General features: G+C 34.6%; 1 protein-coding gene across 1 annotated transcript in view; it reads left to right on the forward strand.

Annotated features, from left to right (window-relative positions):
• Positions 1-23,802, forward strand: part of FECH (ferrochelatase) — a 48,299-nt gene that overhangs the window by 18,482 nt on the left and 6,015 nt on the right. The window contains exons 5-9 of the mRNA XM_051969582.1: positions 9,425-9,559; positions 11,746-11,852; positions 14,773-14,871; positions 18,191-18,298; positions 19,641-19,805. Of these exons, the coding sequence (XP_051825542.1) occupies positions 9,425-9,559; positions 11,746-11,852; positions 14,773-14,871; positions 18,191-18,298; positions 19,641-19,805 (614 nt within the window). The remainder of the gene's footprint in view (positions 1-9,424; positions 9,560-11,745; positions 11,853-14,772; positions 14,872-18,190; positions 18,299-19,640; positions 19,806-23,802) is intronic.

Below are 23,802 nucleotides of genomic sequence, written 5' to 3' on the forward strand. Positions count from 1 at the left end.
TTGGTTGAACTAGGAAAACTTAATTCTGTATAGTTTCATGTAGACCAGAAGTGAAGCTCTTTGGGCCTGCTATAGGCCCAAAATTTTCCCAATGGGAAAACATTGAATTCAGAAATCAGAACATCTGGGTTCAAGGCCAAATTTTATTTTATTTTTGTCATTTTATTAGCTGTATGATTTTGGTCAATTTACTTAACATCTGTGAGCTAGAGATTTGTTTTCTCATCTGTAAAAAGAAGGTAATGAGATTTATACCACTTACCTCACAAGGTTGTTTTGAGGAACAAATAAGAATATAAATAGGAATTTATAATAATAAAAAGCTATTAGTAGCAAGTATTGATAATGATGATGATTTTTTTGGGGGGGAGAGGGGGGATGTCACTCTACCTTGAAACTCTGTCCACGGTCTAAACTCAGTAAGAGCCCTGGCACTGAACTTCTTCTTTCCGAATTTCTTTACTTCATTTTATTTATTTATTTAATATTTTTGGGATGAGGCAACTGTGATTCAGTTTCTTGCCTAGGGTCTAGTAAGTGCTAAGTGGCTGAAGCCTAATTTGAATTCAGATCTTCCTGATTTAGTGCTGGTGCTGTATCCACTGCACCATCTCTAGCTACCCTTTTTCTTAATTTTAAAGATGACTTTTGCTTTTTCCTACATAGCAGGAAAAATTGGAAGAGGAGATGGGCTTTTCTGCTTTGGGGGGAAGTTACCAACAATTCATTGTTATCTTCTTATAATTCTCAAAAGCAATAATTGACTTTAAAGCTATCATCCCATAATGTTTAATGCATCTTAGGAGAAAGCAGTTAAGTTTTTTGTACATTTTGAGAGTGGAGGTTGGAAAGTTTCAATAGTGTAGAGAAATTCTGGTATGTAACCACCACGATGACTTATTACTTATAATCTTAGAGATTGTCCTAGTATACTGAACATTTCAGTGTCTTTCTTGAACAAGGGTCTCCTTGGCTGGCCCTCTGTATTCACTGCTGTGCTGATTCTTGTTCCTGGTACATAGTTGTTGCTTAATAAATATTTGTTGAATTGCATTGAAGTATACAATGGATATGCTAGGTAAATGTTACAGTGATAGGATCATCTTAGCATTGTTTCAAGTGAATAAAACAATCTCTAAGTTGTATCCCTTAATTCTGAGCAGAACTTTTAGAGCAGGGGTCCTCAAACTACGGCCCATGGGCCAGATGCAGCAGCTGAGGACGATTATCCCCCTCACCCAGGGCTATGAAGTTTCTTTATTTAAACGCCCACAAAACAAAGTTTTTGTTTTTTCTATAGTCCAGTCCTCCAATAGTCTGAGGGACAGTGAACTGGCCCCCTACTTAAAAAGTTTGAGGAACCCTGTATTTAGAGGGTACTTAATAACTATTGCCAATGATTATGAGATCTTTATGATAAATTGAAGACCATAGGGGCACAAATTGTGTTTTCTTCTGTTGACCATTGAAGGGAAGAGATATGAAAAAGGAAATTAATTTGATTAGTGTAGAACTCTTTACAAAGGTTTGCTGAGGATTTTCTTTAGATAGTGACTTACAATATAAGGTTGACAGACTTCTGACCAGAATTGGAATATCCCTAATAAAATTTGGTTCAAATGTATTTTCTAGGTATCTTGGAAATCTAATCAAAAGGGCTTTAAAGGAAAAAAAAAAAAAAGATGGAGAAGATTGCCAGTGAATATTCCTCAAGTTAGATGCTATAGAGAGTAGCCTGAAAGAATTAAGAAGAGGAGTAGCAACTGAGATACTCCAAAATTAATAGGAAATAAAATTCTAGAAAGGGGACCATAGTAAGAATTCTTGCCTTCAAATGCCTCTGTATAAATGCATCGCACAAAGTTTAGGTAATAATCAATAGGAACTGGATATCCTAACTTAATGAGGCAAATTGACCCATTAGTAATTGCTTAGACTTGATGAGTTGAATAGTTCATGAATGGACTATTGGTCTGGATAGGAGTGCTCTTTTCAAAAGAAACAGTATAGGTAAAAGGCAGGTGAATTGGCATTCTAAAATTAACATGTGAACCAGAATGGAGAGTACTTAAGTAAAGATCAAAAAAAGAAACAGAAGCAGTTTTCTCATTGGAATAAACTAAATGCTACTTGAACAGAAATGTAATTTATGAGTTTGAGAAGCAGATTAGAAGGGTGGTGTAGAGACATGATGTAGTAGTGGCAGGATTTCAGCCATCCATACAGCTGCTGGAACTGTCTCTCTACCAAAATAGGACATTTAGTAATTAGGCCTCAATTTATTTAGTGGTAATATCATTCTATCATACATTAAAAGGTAGAGGAATCAACATGGAGAAATTCTGTTGTGGATTTGATTCTCACCAATAAACTAGGATTGGTTATTAGTGTGGAAATGATAGGAACCTTGGGGGAAGTGACTATTTCTTTTTAGAATTTGTGATAGAGAAAGGAAATCTGGGCATAATCTGCCACTGTAAATTTTGGCAAAGAGGATTTCACAGACTTTGGATGAAAGATAGGTAAGATCACATGGAGTATGTGCTTCAGGAGAGTCAAGAAATCAGCCCAGGAAAGATGGAAGATACTCAAGAATGAGATTTTAAGACTACACAAAGACCACACATAACTCCAGTTATTAAAGATGCCATTAATCTGAAGAAATTGGTATGCATTCACAGGGAATTCACTCACGATTTTAGATTAAGAAAAGGAAATGTGCAGAAGATGGAAGCAAGATCAAGTAAAGGAAAGATGAATATAAAAGCATGGCATAGTCTGTGGAAATCATTTTTCAAGAAACACTAAGTGACAGGCACTGTGCTAAGCACTAGACAAAAATAGTTCCTATATTTGAATGACTCAGATTTGAATAGGAGAGACCACATGCAAACAATCATATACATGCAGGATATATAGAGAAAAACATAATTTCAAAAGGAATGTGTTAGTATTGAGAGAGTCTTGCAAAGATAAAATTTAAGCTGAAGCTTGAAAGAAGCCAGACATGGACATGAAGAAAGAGAAGTATCCTAAGCATGGGGGAAAATCAGGAAAAAGGCACCAAGTAGGACAGTTGAGTATCCAGGAACAGTCGAAATGCCATTGTCACTAGATCATGTGGAGAGGGGTAACATGTAAGAAGACTGGAATCATACTAAGGATTTTACCTGTGATCTTGGAGGTAATAAGGGGCTACTGTAGTTTGTGGAGTTGGGAAATGACATGGTCAGACCTGCTTTTTTTTTTTTTTTTTTTTTTCTGAGGCAATTGGGGCTAAGTGATTTGCCCAGGGTCACACAGCTAGGAAGTGTTAAGTGTCTGAGGGCAGATTTGAACTCAGGCCCTCCTGACTTCAGGTCTTGTGCTCAATCCACTGCACCACCTGCTTCCCAGACTTGCGTTGTAAAAGAACACTTGATGGATTAGAAGGGGAAAGAATTGAGATGGGAGACCAAGCAGGGGACCATTGCAGGATCCAGGCATGGGGAGAAGAGGCCCCATGCCAGGGCTGGCAGCTGTGTCAGAGAAAAGAAGAGGAGGTAGACGAGACACATAGCAAAGGGAGAAATGATTGGACTTGGTGACAGGTTAGCTACGTGAAGTCCCTGAAAGTGAAGAGTCAAAGATGACACCTGAGTTGTGAGTGTGGATGATTGGAAGGACAATGGGGTACCTTCTACATTAATCCCCTCATATGAGGGGAGGGTTTGAAGGGAAAAATAATGAATTCAGGAATGAATTGTTAATGTGGTGAGAGAAATTAAGAAAAAAATTTTTGTGTGTATGTTTTGTTTTTATTTTGTCTTTAGCTATATTGGGAGAAATAAAGGAGGATCAAATGAAAGATAGGTGGATTGGTTGGGATAATGATAACTGTTGACTGAGAAAAGAAAGAACTTCTCAATTCTTTATTTTTTTTCTCTGCAAAGGATATACTGGAAATGATAGAATAAGAAGAACAAAAAGAGAGTTGACACTTAAGATAAGTGATGAGAAATAGTAAGAGGGCAAGTTAGTACCCTTGTTTGATGAGTGCAGATTACCTCGCCTAAGTGAATGACATCCTTGATTCCAAATGTGATAAAAAGAGATCATGAAAAGCAAGAGAACTATTACAAGATTGGAGATGGGTAGATTTTATTCTACTCTTCCACAAAGGAAAGAAAACATTCCGCAAACTATATAGATCAATAGCTTGACTTTATTTTCTGGAAAAATTTTAGAGCATATCATTAAAGAGATGGTTGGCACCAGAAAAGGAAGCCATGATCATAAATAGCCAGCATGGCTTCATCAACAGGTTTTGTCTTACTACCCTCATTTTCTTTTTTGACAGGTTATTAAACTAGTAAATGAGAGGAATGTTATAGATATAATGTATTTAATTTTTAGCAAAGCTTATTTATTTATTACTTTTAAAAATAATAATAGCTTTTTATTTTTCAAAATACATGCATAGTTTGCAGCATTCACCCTTGCAAAATATTGTGTTCCAAGTTTTTTTCCCTTCTTCTCTCTCCTTCCCTCCCCAGACAGCAAATAATCCAATATAGGTTAAACACGTGCAATTCTTGTAAACATTTTCACATTTATCATGCTGCACAAGAAAAATCAGATCAAAAAGGGAAAAAATGAGAAAGAAAAACACAAGCAAGCAAACAACAACAATAAAAGCAACAACAAAAGATGAAAATACTATGTTGTGATCCACATTCAGTCCCCATAGTCCTCTCTCTGGATGCAGATGACTCTCTCTATCACAAGTCTGTTGAAACTGGACTGAATCAGCTTATTGTTCAAAAGAGCCATGTCCATCAGAATTGATCTTCACATAACCTTGTTGCTGTGTACAGTGTTCTCTTGGTTCTACTCACTTCACTTAGCTTCAGTTCTTGAAAGTCTTTCCAGGCTTTTCTGACATTATCTTGCTCATCATTTCCTATAGAAGAATAATATTCCATAGCATTCATATACCATATTCAGCCATTCCTCAAGTGATGGATATCCATTCAGTTTCAGTTTCTTGCCACTATGAAAAGGGCTTCCACAAACATTCTTGCACATACAGGTCCCTTTTCCTACTTTAACATCTCTTTGAGATACAGGCCCAGTAGCGACACTGCTGGATCAAACTTTGATGGCCCTTTGGGCATAGTTTCAAATAGCAAAATTTGTGATAAAGCATCTAATAGTGAAGACGCAGAAGAAGGAAGAAGAGGAAGATAAAGTGAAGAATATAGCTGACAATTATATGGTGCTTACTATGTATTTCTGATGTGGCACTGGGATGTTATGTCATTTGATCCTCACAGCCCTGGAATGTGGATGCTTTTATTTTCCCCATTTTACAAATGAGGGAACTGTGAGCTAACAGTGGCTAAGAGAAGATGGAGAGATGTAGATTAGACTAAGCAGAAGAATAACTTTTGATGATTAGTTGAAGGAAGTAGAAATGTTTTACCTGGGGCAGAGAAGACTCAGGGGAGACATGATAGTTGTCTTAAAGGGCTGCCTTGGGCCCTTCTTTGAAGGTCTATCATGAGGAAGGGTGATTAGACTTGTCTGTTTGATCCTGGAGGGCAAGAACAGTGAGTGGTGGCAAGACAGTAGATGTTAGGAAAACTCCCTAGTAATTAGAGCTGTCCAAAAGTCGAATGGTCTTCTGCAGGAGGGGCCATTCTCCCTCTTCTTAGAAGCCTTCAAGCCAAATTGGATGATGTCTTGTTGGTTATATGAACATGAGTTGATCAACATACATCATCTATGTTTTGGATGAAATGGTCACTGAATATTTTTCCAGCTCTCAGATTCTGTTCTTCTAAAAGATGGACAGATGGTATTCTCTCTCTACTTACATATAACTACAAGTCCTTTACAGCAAGATTACAAGGTAAATTAATTAGTGCTTTGTGGGAAATATTGCCAAAACTAATTTCTTTTTCCTTTTTGTCATTTATATTAAATTGTGAAGAAGGTATTTTAAAAAGTGATATTTTCCAAGTTCCCAGGAAATTTTGAAGTCTCATGTTTTTAGTTTAATTTGGGGTAAGTTTTACTGGGTTTTTATGAAGTTTTATCAATTGATGTATATAGAACACACTGTTAGCCAGAGTATTGAATGTCAACTCTTTATGGTGAGAGATGTATATAATAGGAAGAATGCTAAAGGTATTAATGTTTAAAAATATAAATATTCCTATTATTAGGGAAAACAATTATAACTGATAGGGCAAATGTAACATGGGCAATCTTTGGAATAAAATGTGTATCAGTGGGTCAGTGAATGAATGAATGAAAAAGCATTTAAGTACTTACTATGGACAAAGCATTGTACTAAGTACAGAGATACAAATAAAAAACAGACAATTTCTGCTCTTAAGGAGCTCATATTCTTATAAGTGAGACATTATATACACATATACATATACACACATGTGCATGTATGCTTATACATACATGCACAATAAATATATTTGTGTTTTGTGTAATATACATATTTATACATACTCACACACGTATGTGTATGTAGTTTCAGCTGCAAGTCAGATAGAAATGACCAGTAGTTCTTAAGGCGCACTGTCAACAAGGCAGATGACAATACACCTTCTTTAAAGTCATTTCCACTCATAAAAAACATTTGTTCCTGTTTTTGACCCATTTGTCCAATGCCAAGGACTTTCTTTTCTATGTCTTCAATATCTGTAGTAGTTAGGAATGGAATGGGTTTGGGAAGGGAGATTAGCTCTTGCTGAAGCAGTTTCTAAGTCTATCCCCATAGGGATTGCTTAATAAGATGATGATTTCAGAGATTGGGCCTAAAGCAGAGATAGTGATATGGTAGGCATTCCTTTTCCAGGACTCTTGGGTTCGGGATCCTGGGTTGCTTCTGTCATTTTGAAGGGGGATGATGGTAAAATGGGTTTGATTTTCCTGACATATGCCACCTTTTGGCTTTCTCTCAGGGTGCCCTCCTGGTTCAAGTACAGGAGAAAAGTAAGAAGTCCAAATAATAAGTACTATTAAGCAAAAGAAGAAAATTTGGTGAAAAAGATTCTATTTCACATTTGGTTTATTTTGTATTCTATGTATATTAAATATAAAAATAGCAAATTATACTACTTCTAGTTTTTTACTCAAAGAATGGTATACTATTTAAATGATTGTAAATTACTATCTAAATTAATTAAAATCAATAGCTTTATTGTATTAAAAAAATCCAGTTTCTTTATTTGCTTTTCATTTTTTATTTATAGTTATGATCAAATAATTTAAAAGTTGGATTTTTATTTGGCTCTTAAGTTATATTAATTAACTAATTAATGTTATATTTTATAGTAATAGTCATTAAAATTTGTGAATTTTCTAACATTTTCTTCCATTTTCCTTAGTGACATCCACAAAATTAAACCAGTCTGTATTGTTCAAGATCCACAATTACATTTGGCTAACACTTGCTGTAGTTTCTTAGACTAACCCAATCAAGGACATCTTGTAGTCACTTTTTCTAAAATAGGTTTTCATTTATCGACGACTTTAAATTGACGACTCAGGAAGCATTATCTATTTTTTCCAAGGCATTTGGCTCTCTCTAACTTCAATATGTGGTTACCCTCTTGCCTTTATCTATCAGTGCAGCTTCCACACCTCACTTAGCCTGCATCATTTGGGGAACTCCCTGACCTCAGATATTTGGTTTACTATTTTCAGATGCCATGCAGGTGGAAAGAAAATGTTAGCAAAAGGGTGATGACCTGCAACATTCAGCGACTTTACAATGTCAAACTGATCCTTGTATTGTCACAAACAGATTGGGAAGCAAATCCCACATAACTCTAGGCCATAACATTTCAAATCATCTGGAGCAACTGAAAAATAGGGACTTAATATTATTTTTAAAGGACAGTTAACTTTTTCCTCATTAACTGCATGGTATTAGAGCAATCATTCATTTGTGTTTCATCTTATGGTGCAGTTTGTGTATCATCTTATGGTGTAGTTTTTCCTGGTATGGCTGAATAGTAGCTCACTATAACTTCTGACTAAAAGAAATTATTATAGCTTATATTAACTCATATTTGTTGGTGATAATGCATGCTACATTTCCTCATTTCATCTTTACAACTATCTTGTGAAATAGGCTTTGCAAATGTGATTAGTCATTTTATAGATAAGAAATCTTGCATTTATAGACAGTAAGTGACTTAGGTCTGATCCTGTTAGTCACTAACTAGGGCTTTAGACAAACTCAGGCTCTCTCTGCTATACCAAGTTCAGACACATCCCATTTGTCAGGTCTTGTGGGAAGTAATTTATTCCATTTGTCCTTCCATCCCAGAATCACCAGAATGGTTTTGTGTATGATCTTTTCCTTCAATGCAATGGATTCCTCTTAGCAATTTATAAAGAATGACATTCTGCATACTCCATTGGTGATTAATTCCATTTCCTAGCAATTCTTATGCCTAGAAGAGGTTTTTAGTAGATTTTTGTATAAGCAGGACAAGATTATTCCCTAAGGAATAATTACTAACTAGTTCAATCTAATTATTTGATATGTTTTGTTTTTAAATATTTTTCCTCCTAGCTACTTGAAAAATAGCCTTATTTTTAGTTTGTAACTTGAAATTTTGTACATATAAGCTTAAAATGAGCACTGAGGAAACTTTATTTGTATTCCATTAGAAAATGATAAGGAAAAATGGGCAGAAAGAGGTAGAAAGAAAGAGATGATGGAGAGAGAATAAAAAGAGGTTAGCAACAAAACACCAAGAACACTCCCTTCAGATGTCCCAATTATTGATACCTATGCCAATGGCACTCTGATCTGTGGCATGCCACCTGATCACTCTGTATACATTTCTTTGCTTGAGTCTAGTCATTTATTAGCAGTAGACATTGACCAAAGACCCCTCAGAATTTGACATCTTATTTTTGTGTTTGTTTATATAAGTTGATCTGTGTTTATAGGAAGAGAGAATGCTTGAATGTTCTACCTAATACTTGACAAGCAAATGAAAAATTGAATTTAAAGAACTATTATTACAATTGTACTTTAATCCCAGAAAGTACAAACAACTAGATAAGCATCAGAGAAAATTATAATACCTTAGAAAGTTCAGCATCTTAGAAATTACATTAATCTTTCTTTTTCACTATGAGAATTGCTTTTTTTTTTTTTTGTTTGTTTTTCTTTTTTAACTATTTATTGACAGAACCCATGTCAGGGTAATTTTTTACAGCATTATCCCTTGCACTCATTTCTGTTCCGATTTTTCCCCTTCCTCCCTCTACCCCCTCCCCCAGATGGCAAGCAGTGCTTTACATTTAATTATGAGAATTGCACACTGGACAGAGCAATATGAAAAAAATCTTACCAAAGTGAATTTTTTTCTCTTTTCTCTTCCTTTGTACTTCTTAACAGCTCCTCACAAATATTACATTGGATTTCGGTATGTCCATCCTTTAACAGAAGAAGCAATTGAAGAGATGGAGGAAGATGGACTTGAAAGGGCTATTGCTTTTACACAGTATCCACAGTACAGCTGCTCTACCACAGGTGAGGGCATCTCTTTTAAAATGGGAAACTAAAAATTTCCCAACTAACATACTATGATGTATCTGTGAGCCAGAGTACTAATAGGCAAGGATAAATTTGAATGGAAAATCCAGCCTGTCTCCTTTAAATGTAAGAGTTCAGGTCAGTTCATTTGAAATCTCTTGTTCATCTCTTGCTTGAGTTATTGCTTGGACTGCTGAGAATTATAAATAATGAATAGAAAATAGTAATGAGTATTCCAGCACAGTTTTATAATAAAGTAGTAAGTAATGAACCTTACTTAAGCCACTTCCTCTAGTTGCATATGAAACCCCACTTTTATTGTTTCCTTAACATTTTTAACCTAGTAGAATAGCCAGAAGACATGGTTATTTCTATTTTCAAGGAAAAGATGCCCATTTGTTATTGTTTCCAAGCTTGTGACCATGGTGACAGAGACTGATTCATATTTGGAAGTCTCTTAATTAATTAATTGTGGGTATCTTGTCTTTTACATAACCATCATCCACATGAACAGTGAAAGCTTTCATCTTGCTTCATTCTTGGGATCAGCTGGGTAATTTTTTGCTCTTTGCTGCTAGACATAAAAACTGTAAGTTTACCCTTTTCATAAATAGAGTCTGGCTGCTGCTATATTTTAACTATTTGTCTGAAGCACTAGTCATTCTTATTAAAAAATACCTGACTCCTCAGAAATAAATGTTAAATGAACAAATGGGTTCAATTTTTATTTCCTTGGAAAATTTCTAAATATATTTTCTGAATATCTTATGGAATATCGTTGGTGAACAGGTCAAATCTCATAGGGGAGTAGTCTATACTTCATTTCCTCAATAAACTAAAGATATGTATTTCTTTAAGAAAATTTAGTATGTTAAAAACCCAAAGTTGTAAAGCAGGTGAATTTAGGTGCTGGTTATTTAAATTATAAAAGATTTCCTTTTCTAACTTTTCTTTAAATAACTAGGTCTTTTAATACTTGTGCAGAAATTTAATTTATACTCAATAATTTTTATAGTATTTATCACAGGAAACATGCCTGTGCATCTAAGGTGTGAGGTATTCAGAAGGGTGCATTAATTCTCTTAGGCCACTTGGGTGTTGTTCATCCATGGTATCTTTTAAACGTTCACTGTTGTGGCAGAACCATAATGTCTTAATTCCTAATGTATTGATCTCAAGCAGCCCTTTCAGTTATGTCTTTACCTTCTTACATAGTTCATCTAGTCCACTAAATAGTGCTGATTTAAAAGAACTAATACAGCTATTCCCTTATGCTCAGACTAACACATATCTGTACATTTTATTTGAAGTGTATTTGTGTTAATACCTGCTATATAATATTTCAGGAGATAGTGCTCCTGACAATGGGATCTGTTAATTTAAACGAGGTAATTCTATTCAATTGTACCCTGCTTTCCTGCATTAAGTTCACTGTTTGTAGGTTGCTGTCTAGCCTGAGTAAATTTTAATTAAAATATGACACTGTCATGTCTAGCATTTTAAATTGGATGCCTTTCCGTTTCTTGTAGTTCTTTTATTTAGCATAATCAATAGATTGGTGGTGTGAGACATCTTAAGGTCACAGCACAAGTATCACATCAGGGTTGGGGGTGAGATTCCAAAGTCCTTCAGTTTTATGTGTTTAACTCTTAGCCATTGCCTGTTCACTTAAGTTAAGGAAGAATAATTTTAAGGTAGAGCCTTATAATTTGAAGGTCTGGGGAGGAGCTTTATGTTTTCCAACACAGACATATGATACCAACATAGAAAATATATGAACTTCTTGTTAGGATACTTGTATAAGAGATGACTGTTTTGGTTTATTCCAGGGTTTGATATTTCCCCCTCATGCTCTATCCGTTATTAAATTGACTATTCACCAATGCCATTTTGCTTTTTCAGAAAATGCTCCCTATTTTAGAAAATGACTAAGCCTGGACAATGATATTTTTCACTGGGAGAGACCACAAGTGTGAAACTATATTGTAAATGATGAAAGTCTATTGTAATTGAGCATTTTTATTAATCTTCATTTCCATGAAGTTTAATTTACGTGCATTTTAAAGTTTTTAAATGGTTATGATTATACTAATTTTGTATAGATGCTATAATTACTGACCCCACAAATTTGTTATTTATTCTTGTTATGAAAAATTTATTAATTGCCTGCATATATGTTTTAGGGAGTAGCTTAAATGCTATTTATCGATACTATAATAAAGTTGGGAAGAAACCAAAGATGAAGTGGAGTACTATTGACAGATGGCCTACCCATCCTCTTTTCATTCAGGTAAAATAGAAGATCACTACTATTGTGTGTAGCTTTATTTGTTGGCGTTAATAAAGTTTTTATCTCTACTTGCTTTGTATAAGCTTCTCTTTGAGTTGTAATTCCACCAGTTGGAGTTATGTTCTGGACTTTTGCCCATTAATTTAGTTTTTTATTTTATTACATAGGAAAATATATAGAAACAATGAAATGTTTAGACTTTTATCTTAACAAACTTAATTGTTACAAATAAATTCACTTATATACTGGATTGTAAGCTTTTCTAAAGTGAATACTTTATTTTGTCTTTGTTTGTTGCTTAACAATACTGGGCACATTGTAGGTACTTAAATGTTCATTAACTAATTTGTTCAGTGACGTAACTGTATTTTCATTGATGTGGATCTTCAACATTTTTGAATACCATGGCCAAAAAAAAAGTATATAAGGTCATTGAGCCCTCATATAAGACCTTAAGAAAATTATATTATAATGATTTTGCTTCTAAAGGGAATACCATGATAAAATATATTTGTATTAGTGATTCAGTTACAGAGAATTATTTATTAATTTCCATTGTGTTACAGTTTATATACCTGACAGTAATATGACTTATTTAGAATCTTTTGTGTTAGCCTATTTGTTCAACTTTATTTCTATATGATGCTATCTATAATTATTACCAGATACTGTACATATGTATTTTACTTTGTTCCATAAATGGAAACTATTGTCTATTGGAAAGTTCACTAGCTTTTGGAAGAAGGTCAATTTAATACACATGCGTGTGTGTGTGTGTGTGTGTGTGTCTGTGTGTGTCTGTGCACGCGCGCGCGCATGTTTTTCCCTAAGACCTCTTATTTACAATCCATAACCACTAGATGGTGCTCAGCATCATTGTGAATTTGGGTTAAGATCCTTAGAGAGTCTATAATATTCCTTTAGGTCATGTTGTAGGTAGCGTAATAGGTTAATATAATAACACTTCATATCTAGAAACTAGGGCTTGATGACCATTTTAAGAAGCAAAGTAAAAAGGGTAAATTGATTTTTAGTTACAGAAGCTGTTTTGTATATCTGATTTCCTGACTATGTGCAGAGAGTTCTGTGTTTAGTTTGAATGTGAACCCGAACCATGACTATCTCTTTTGCCTTTGCTCTGGAGAGGCTTATGATTTTGCAAGTAGGGGTGTTTCAGGTCAAGACTGACGTGGTAGCAAAGCTCAACAGACAGATCTGCACAGCATCTGTCTGCCTGCACTCATCTAGTGAGTAATTAGATTTGCATTAAAATTCAGCTCTTTGAAAAGGGGGGAAGAAGAAAGATGGAAAGGTCTCTTGACTGAGGAAGTCTCTGTTCATAAAATGAAAGGAAGTTTCAGAGGCATTTTGCTGCCCTACTCCACAATGTGATTAAGATTCAGGATAGTGTTTCTCTTTTTTTGTGCAATTGGATTACTTATAGAAAATGCTGCCAGTGGAAATTTTTAGGTGATTATACAAGTGTTCCTCCAATTTTGAGCATGGCACAGACAAATCTTAAACCATGATGAAGTTGTATTTATCACTTGCTATTCATAAATGGTGTAAAAGATGTTTTTGAAATTCCAATTTGTAATAGATTTCATTTTTAGTATTAAGGATCATTAAACAGAAAAGAAAAAATAGACCACAACCCAATAAGCTTAATGAAACACAAGACTTCATTATAACAAAAGCCAGAAAAAATCAAAACCTGTTTTCTAGTTTTATATGTACCAAATTGGTTTTACCCAGAAATAACAAAATAAAATAGTATTATCTACTAATTTCGCTAATAATATGGCTTAATCTATTGGAGCCAATCACATCAAGGTCACTTCTAGGCTCCAAACAGAATTTGCAGAGGACACTCTCCCCAGCCCTCTGGCTACCAAGTTTGGCTCACCTGGGTGGCTTGAGCTCTAAACACTAAAGTGGTTTTCTGTCCTGCCTTGTGATAATTTTTTTTTAAGGATGTAATTAATGAGCCCTGAAAAGAGGAAATTAATTCTTCCAGCCTTTTGGGATGCTATTTTTCACCTTGAAGCTAATTTACCTAATGGTGCTCAGAGGTTCTGGAAAGGGGGCTACACATCTCAGTATGTTTTTAGGAGTTTGACTTGTGGGACAGGTATATAAATTACAAAAAGATACTCTGTTTTGGTAAATTGGCCTTCCAACTTAAAAGATGGCACAAATAAATGATAAAAGTGAAAAAGAAAGTTGTACTTAATAAAAATTGGAATTGATGAACACAACTGAGGACTTGAAGTCAGAAAGTTGGTGTTCTGCTCCTAATCCTGTTTTATTTCTATGTATAATTTGGCAGATTTCTGTGCATTGTTTTCTTCTGATGGTTGTGCTGGGATTTACACCAACTTCTTATTAGGAGACTGACTTTGTCTTGAAAGATGCCATAAAAATAGAACAGCATTTTCTGACTTTTTCCTACTCTTATTTCCATCTAATGTATTTTAGTTTAATGTGATGGACCTGAAAGCCAAACAAAGGAAGTTTTAGAAAGACCTGGTAAGCTATTTTCCTGCTAACTGAGCAAATGAGAGATCTTAAAACAACTTCTCTTCCCCATATGTGTTTCCTCTCCATCTGGAAGCGTGCCCTGTGCCTCCCGAGGGGAAGCAGACACAGAACGTACATTTTCAGTGAGCCATTAGTGAGCTTTAGAAGTTTCCCATCAAATTCCCCAGGCCCCTAAAACCCTTGTTATCTGTTTTGATGATGAACTAAAGGAGGAAAGACTTACCTTTGGCTGTCAAAAAATTAAAAAAAAATTTTTTTTTTGTTTTACTATTGCCCTAAGAATATTTTGGTATAACTTATTTATTTCCAAAGTTTGTTTCCTTTGCTTTTGGCTTTTATATGCCTTTCTTTTTTTTTTTTTTTCTTTATATTTACACAGTGTTTTGTAGACCACATACAAAAAGAATTGGACCTGTTTCCACCAGAGAAGAGAGGAGATGTGGTCATTCTTTTCTCTGCGCACTCACTGCCAATGTCTGTAAGTTATAACAAAATATATTTTGTAAAATCAAGGAAAAATTTATACATAATATTTTCTCCTTTTTGTGTTCAGTAATTATTGCCTCCATTTTATAAACTTATAAAATTAATTTATCCTTAATAGCTTCTATGTTTATGGGTAAAGAATAATATCTAAAACATTCTTATCTGTCACGGCTAAATACTATTGTTTCTCAGTGTCAGTAACCAGATTGGTCAGTGTATATCATCCATGACTAGGTATATTCTTAATATGTATTCATATATAATAAAAACACCATACTTTGAAAATTAGAAGCATAGATCAAGGATCCCAGGAAAAAAAGAGACAAATTCCATTGCCTTTGACCCTTTGTTGAGAGGCAGTCAAGCATCAGGTTAGAATTCTGAGACCGTCAGCAGCTGGATTTTGTCAGAGTTGAATGGCAGGACCTAAAACTGAACCTTTGGATTACTCTTGCTTCACTCTTAGAAGATTTATTTAAGAAGGAGCTATTTGTTAGTCACAAAATCATTAGCACTCTTTTTCTTTTAAAGTCACCTCTTTCTTACAATTTTTATCACACATGTGTTGATTCTTTGCTTATCAAAACATCTTTTCTGCTTAAAAAAGCAGAAGCTTCTGATTGTAGAGATTTCAATATTCATGTGTTCTGGGTTGGACGTTGAACTCTTTGTCAAATGGAATAATTAAGGTAGTCAGACACTAAAAATATTTTTGACAAGCATATTTCATGTTGTTAAGGCCACATTTTTTAAAAATAGCCTTTTATTTTCAAAATATATGCAGATAGTTTTCAACAGTCATTCTTGCAAAACCTGGTGTTCCAAATTTTTTCTCCCTCCTTTCCCCCATCCCCTCCCCTAGACAGCAAGTAAGCCAATGTACATTAGACATATAAAGCCACATTTTTAGAAAGAAGATTTGATACAGATTAGCCAACACAAATTCCACTATTTCACATATGGGACCGGTGATAAAATATAACCAATTTTCTTTGTGCTCCTCCATGTTTTGCTCCTTTATGTCTTACTTGGGAATGTCACATATCATCTACCACTTTCTCCTTAAGGGAAGAAAAGAAACAACACTGCAGATCCTTTAAAGCATAATGCACATTAACATGCTTTTTGACCTTAATGACTAGGTTGAATTTCAAAAAATGATAATGATAAATGGGCAGGAGAATTGGCAAGCAAGAGCTTTGAATAAGAATTCATTCTTAGCAGATGATTCGTAGGTTTAGAGCTAGAAGGAGCTTCAGAGGTCACCTGACTCAGCTTCCTCCTCTTTTTGCAGATGAGAAAATGGAGGCTTGTCTGAGGTTCTCAGCTAATTGTAGGTAAAGATAGGGTTCTAACCCTATTGTCATTTTTCTTGAAACAGCGATTGACAGAAGCATAGGAGAAAAAACATGAGATTGGGAATTAGAAGCCCTTTGTTTTTTGCCATTAACTAAATGTATGATCTTGGGCAAGAAACTTTATTTTTCTAGAACTTGGTTTCCTCCTTTGTAGAATGAAGGGGTTACATTAGATGCTCTCTAAGGTCACTTCCATATCTGTGCATCATGAATGCTTCTAGCTTTGGAAAGAATCATTACTATCACTTTGGTGAGCGGAAATGGCTAGAATGTATTTTTATGGACTGACAAGAATTTTATTGATATGATGGATTTTTAAGAATCTTTTGGTATGTACTACATGTCTTTTTTCAGTGCCTATTTTACTTCTCAGCAAATTTTTATATTTGATTCTTAAACAAAGGAAAAATTGCCTGTAATTCATCTTTTTAAATGATGTTAGGTGAACAGTCTTATGTATCAGGTACTGGAAAGAAAAGAGACATTTTACTTGGCTTCTTGACCTGTTGGTAGCATGGATCATATGACATTACAGCAACTATGATAAATAGATTTAAAAAAGAAAAAATACTTTGAGTAAACAGTGAAGGAGAAGAATCTGTTGTAGTCCATTTCACTTAGAATTGTTCAAAAGCATTCTGTCCTAAAAGTGTGGCCTGTTGAACCTCTAAGATGGCATACTTTCCCTTTCAAAAGTATAAGCCCCTCCATCTTGTGACTGTATTTCTATTAAGTTATCAGATTTGATAAGGGGGCAGAGAAGGGGGCCAGGGTACAGAGAAGTTTGGGGTGACTTTTTATGGGTTTTTACTGCCACCTGCTGGTCATCAGTGAGGAGCCCTATGCTGCTTCCTTGCTCTGTCAGGGAAGGCAAGTGGGATCATGGTCTTTTTCTCCTATCAATGTCCATTTACTCAATAATTAACAATAAGGTTAGCAGCTCATTTTGATTTTTTGGAGGTGAAGAGTGAAGACAGAGAACAAAAGCCCTGAATTTAAACTTCTACCATGAGCCATAGGTTCTTAACCCCCTTTTTTTCCTATCTATAATGCTAGATCTTCAATTCAGAGTTTTGTTTTTGTTTTTTAAAAAACTGAATAATGTTAGGTCTTCCCTTTTCTTTCCTTCTGGTTCCCTAAGGGCTTGAGCTTGTTGGGACAAGGAAATTTTCTGGCTGGAAAAAAGCAAATTAATGGAAGTAAAACTGAAAATCTGGTGAAATAGTAAAGAAAGGACAGTGGAGTGATTGGATTGTTGTATCCATTCTAAGGAGAGAGAATGAAAAAGGAAATTGTTAGCTTAGTGACCTCTTATTTCCCTATTTGTATGCTTCCTGTGGCATTTTGGATAGATATTTCTGAAAGCCATAAAATGGTTTGTTGGTATGAAACTGTCACTGAAGCAGTTAAAAGGAAACCTGAATTGAACATTTCCAATGGTATTTAACAATTTTCTTTGTCAGCCAGCCAATTTCTTGAATGCCTTGTCTCTAAAGGTTTAAAGTATAATCTTAAGTTTATAATTTAATCCTTTTTGTATTGCATTATCTTTTATTCATCTTTTTTCCTATCAGCTTTAAGCTGTTTTCTGTACCATGATAAGTAAATTAGTACCTTAATTCTCATTTAATAATATCTCTCACTTCTCTTCTTTCCAGTCCTTTCTTGTATCACACGATTCCAGAAAATATTTGATGGATATTCACATACTTCTATACCAAATTGACCCTTTTTATCCTTCTTTTTTATAGAATTTTTTTTGAATGTACTACAAATGCATTTGGTAATAATTTTGATAATAGTAAAATCTTGATTATTAAAATATTTATGTAATCTTACAAGACACCAGATCTAGTCTTTCCTTAATTGTACTTTGGAAGTTACCCATGAGCAGATTGCTTGATTGTTCTTCATATGATTGGAGCCTGAGAGCAAAATCTTTCTTGACCATAGGTAGTCAATCGAGGCGATCCTTATCCTCAAGAGGTAGGAGCTACCGTCCAAAAAGTAATGGAGAAGCTGGGATATTCCAATCCTTATAGACTTGTCTGGCAGTCTAAGGTATGTGTCAGAATCTAATAAATTAGGAGTGTAATCTTCTATAGTTTTTTTCACCTTTTTAGTTCATCAGCCTTTAGAGAAAATCAGTTCTCTAATTAAGTGCTAAAAATATTGACCGTGACACATATATCAGCACTTACATAGACATGAAATCTGGATACTCACCATGGAAACACAAATAACTGTTGAGCCAAGTAAAAGAGAGGAAAAAAAGAAAGTGATTTAAAAATAACATGATTGTTGATTTAAAGATATATATTTTTGTAAGAAAAATTTGATTCAACAAACTATTAGAGGAAAGGTACAGTGCAAGGATTCTTAGAAAAAAATTGTCTACCTTCAGGGAGCTTGTATTTTATTGGCAGAATAGGATATATGAAGGAAGTTAATGTAATTTGAGGGAAAATGAATGAATGAGTAAATGGAAAGGCATAGATTAAGTACTTCCTATGGGCCAAACACCAATCCAGGTGTTGCAGATACAAATAGAAAGTGAAATAGTGGTTGTTCTCCAAAAACTCAGGTTCTGGTTTGGGAAGCATAGGAGCCTAGACTTGGAGTGAAAGAGCCCTCAGAGGCTCTTTAATCTGTGGTGGCTTCCCCATGCACAGAACAAAGGACCTGGGGTCAGTGAGACCAGATGCCAAATGTGGCCTCAGATATTTTCGGGCTGTCCAACTTCGGATAAATCCCTTACCTTTCTCTACCTTTATAAATGGGGATGATAACTACAGCAGAGTTGCTGTGAGGATCAGAGGAGTGCACAAGCCCTTATAAGCATAGTGCCTGGGACATAATCATAACATAATAAATGCTTATTCCTGTCCTCTTGTTGCTTTACACAAGTAAGAAGCATCAGATGTGAGATATGAACCAAAGTGCTCTGATTGCCATTGTATGGGCTTTCACTGTATGGGATGAATATTTCTAGGAAGGAGATCATCTTGAGCTAAATTTTGGAGGAAGATAAGGATTTTCAGAGGTGGAGATGATAAGAGAAAGCATTCAGCAATGGTGGGGAATGGAAGAAGAGTCAGAGATAACTCCCATGTGACATATTCCTAACATTTAATGTAGTGCCTTGAATAGTATGAGGGTTAAATAGGGGCATTTAATAAAAGCTTGTTGAATTAAATTTTCATATAAAAACAAAACAAAGTCTTCAAATTAACTGAATCCTACGATTTTTATTTCATCAATTCCTAATTTTCACTTTCTTCCTCTTTACCTTCAGGACCTCCATTTGTGTCTTCATGGTACATATTCAGATTTCAAAATGAACAATTCCTTATAAATCATAGCAGAGTGCATTTATGTTGTCACTAATATTTTATTTTCATAGGTTGGTCCAATGCCGTGGTTGGGTCCACACACTGATAAAACCATCAAAGGACTTTGTGAGAGGGGCAGAAAGAATATCCTTTTAGTTCCAATAGCATTTACCAGTGATCATATTGAAACCTTATATGAACTCGATATTGAGTACTCTCAAAAATTAGCAAATGAGGTAAGTTTCCTTTTAACTTTCATCACTAAAAACATATTGCTGAGTGTATCTTTATTTCTGATTTTCTAAGTGTGATTATGCATTAATTCATATAAAAAAAATCACTATCCTCAGAGGCTTGAATGATTTTTAATATAGAAGATATAGTGAACTTATTTTTCTTGATTCCTAGAAGGCAGAACTAGAATCTACTGGGAGTTTTCCTTTCTGGAAGGTATTCAGGCAGACATGCTCTGACCTCTAATTAGTGACATTTTAGAGGGAATTCATGATTTATTTTGTTATTGTTCAATTGTTTTCAGTCGTCTATATTTTTGTGGCCCCATTAGGATTTTTCTTGGCAGAGATACTAGAATGGTTTGCTGTTTACTTGCCGAGCTCATTTTATAGATGAGGAAACTGAGGCAAATCACTAGTGTGAGGGTCACACAGCTAGTAAATGTCTGAGTCCAGATTTGAATTCAGGAAGATGAGATATATCAACTCCAGGTCCTTTACTCTATCCACTGTACTACCTAGTTGCTCTAAGATTAACCCACAAAAAACTACCCATGATTAAGTTGGAGACTGTCAAACTGGATGAGCTCTAATGACCTGCAGAGGCTCCTTCAAAATCTAAGATCATATGATTCTGTGACTCAATCAGAATACCATTAATTTGGAATTTGTAGTAACTTTGACTGGGATTGAGTTGATATCTACCCCCCCCATTCTTTTTTTTTTTTTTTTTAGTTGTGTGTGTGTGTGTGTGTGTGTGTGTGTGTGTGTGTGTGAAGCAGTTGGGGTTAAATGAGTTAGTACCTAGAATCACATAGCTGGTAAGTGTTAAGTATCTGAGGCTGAATTTGAATTCAAGGCCTCTGACTCCATGGATGATGCTCTATCCTCTGCACCATCTAGCTGCCCCACCCCCTTTCTTCATGGAGCCCTCTCTTCATATAATAATTTCATAGTATGAAAAATATTGAAGAGGGAAATAATTGATACTTTAAAATATAATTTGGAATCATATTAGCAAATGACAATCTTATTCATTAAAGCAGGTGGCCTGATGATCACTATTAGACAACACCTTTTATTTTAGTTTGAATAATTATTATACTTTATGAAAACTGTACTGTTTTTAAAAAGTCAGTTCTTCAGACTTTTTATTAATCCTATTGGGCATCTTTCCATTCATCTGAATTAGTTGGGTTTTATTGTGCTATAATTCCTTTTCTTCCTTGATGCCATCCTTGAATTTGGGACTTTTATAAAAATTTATTTTTCTATTATATGTTACAAGGCATATGGCTTTTCAAATTCTGTATGGATTTTTATAAGGATAAGAATAAACACAGAATCTTGTCCTTAGTAATTTTCTTGACCTCTTTTATGTATTGACTTAATTAGCTATTTGCCACTGTGTTGTGATCAATCTGATTATTGAAATAACAAATACCATTGTTAGCATCTCGTAATGTAAGATGGATGTGAATTGTCATTCACTATGGAGAAAAACTATAGTTCAGTTATGTTATGGGTTAAGTAAGCTTTTGTGGGCTAGTTGGGAAAACCTAACCACCATTTATAATATTTAGCCTATGGGAAAATGCATTCTGCGTTTATGGAGTGAGGGGAATATCCTAATGGGAACACATAGTCCTTCTACCACTGTGGCCACGAGCCATTCATACAGTGAGAGGGAAACACGGTAGTTCAGATAATATTTCTTACTCTCAAGGAATTCCCCATGGGAAGCCAGCTTCTGTTATGATGTTGTGGGACAGAATATTCTGAAGAGTGCTAGGATGATTTGTCACTATATCTGTTAGAAGACTTTGTAGGAAGGTTGTAATTAGCTAAAAATGAGATCTCTAGAAATTTTTAAAAAATGTTTTACCATATCATCCTTGTCCCATTGCTACTAATTCAGTTTATACCAAGAGTTTGTTAGGAAATTTTTTTTTCCATACTTGAGTTCACATCTATCTTACATTGGCATTTATAATTTCAGCAATCAGATTGATCACATCAGGGATAATTGACTAAGTCAGTACATAAAAGAAAACAAAGAAACTATTTTACCACTATTTATAACATTTATAACATTCAGTTTCAAGCAACTGAAAAATGAACTTTTAAGAACATAATCTTTCTCTAAATTGAGGACTATCTCATTGACTAATTTTAGTTTTAGCAATTCCCTTTCAACCCACTTTCCAATCTACTTATGTTAGAGCTAATTAATGTGAAGAAGAAGAAGAGATTCAGGTGGCCTAGATCTTTTACTATTGAACAATTTTACTAAGTCCTAGATTTGGATATTCAATTTCCAAATAAACAGAAGCCATTGTACTGTTGTTTTGAGGCTAGATCAACCAAATTTATCAAATATGATTTAAGTACCTTTATTACATAATATATACGTAGAAAACTCACTCAACTTTGAATTATATTAAGTATAGGTCTGGAAAAACTATCCAGGGTAGCTAGGTGGTACAGTGGATAGAGCATCAGCCCTGAAGTCAGGAGAACCTAAGTTCAAATGTGGTCTCAGACACTTTTAACACTTCTAGCTGTGGGACCCTGAGCAAGTCACTTAACCCTAATTACCTCAGCCAAAAAAACAAAAACAAAAAAAAACTATCTAATTAGTAAATTTGCTTTTTTATTCTGATACTTTAGAGGGAAAAATACTTCAGTCTATATTGTTGATACTCAGTTTTATGATAGTTTAGCCCAAAGAGCATTGTGGTTCTTTTTTTTTTTTTATTGTGATGTAGAAATGGGCAATCTGAAATTAATATGAAATATTATGAGATACATATGAGATACATCCTGGGAACCATAGCCTATCATTACTGAAAGTTAGACTCTAAATTGGCTACTGAAAATTAGACTCTATATTGGCTATGAGAAGTCACTCTCCCGTGTGCTATTTTGCGTATTACAATATGAGGCACACATTTTTTTTGGAAAAAGGGAAGCAGGTTAGTTATCATTTGAAACCAAAATGGAAACTGCAATTGGGTTTATTTGTTTGTTTTCTGACTTGTGAATAGTTCAGAATCCTTTCTGTTCCTTTAGTAACATTTCTTCTTTTTCAATTATACTATATCTTCATATCTGGCTCAGGGGAAAAATGATTGGCTTGCAGGCCTGTTACAGGACTGACTAGAGATAGAGAGGTATATTGGCTAGACAATCAACCTCAGAAGCAAGAAGGCCTGGGTTCAGCTCTTATATTGACACATACTAATGCTGGGCAAGTCACTTTACCTCTCAGAGTACTTTACGCAGTTCTTTAAGATAAAGTTGGGAATGTCCAGTCCATGGGCCATATGTGGCCTGTGAAATCATTTTCTAGGGCAACCACAAGTGATGAATGAGCTGAAAACTGAGTACAACAGCCTCCCATTGCTTAAGTTCTATAAGTTGATAATTTTGTATGGCTGGCGAATGATATTATGAATATTCAAATAGCTTTTGGCAGAAAAAAGCTGCCCCACTTCTGCCCTAAGACTTCAAATTTCAGAGAAGGCATTAAGCTGCATATTCTTCACATAGAATTTCCTGTATCACTGAAATCTCAAGTCTTTTCCCTATTCCTTATTGTTCATGATATAATTTTATGCACTTGATTATTTCATCTCTTGTTAAGAAAAACAAAACAAAACTCTAAATACATGTAATTTAAACTCACCTATAAGTTGGAGAAGAGACTACAGTAGTTATTTCTTTTATTTATTTCTTTTTGTTGTTGCTGTTGAGGCAATTGGGGTTAGGTTATTTGCCCAGATTCACACAACTAATTAAGTATTCAGTATTTGTCTGATCCTGGATTTGAACTCAGGTTCTCCTGATTCTAGAGTTGGTGCTCTAACCACTTTGTCATTTAGCTGCTCCAGTAATTATTTCTATAAAGTTACAAATCAAATGGACTTGAATGAAATTAATATTTTACTAAATGTGTATTTCATGTAAGGGATGAAGTTAGACATAGAGAATGCCATGC

The sequence above is a fragment of the Antechinus flavipes genome, chromosome 1, assembly GCF_016432865.1.
Source record: "Antechinus flavipes isolate AdamAnt ecotype Samford, QLD, Australia chromosome 1, AdamAnt_v2, whole genome shotgun sequence".
Taxonomy (NCBI): Eukaryota; Metazoa; Chordata; class Mammalia; order Dasyuromorphia; family Dasyuridae; genus Antechinus; species Antechinus flavipes.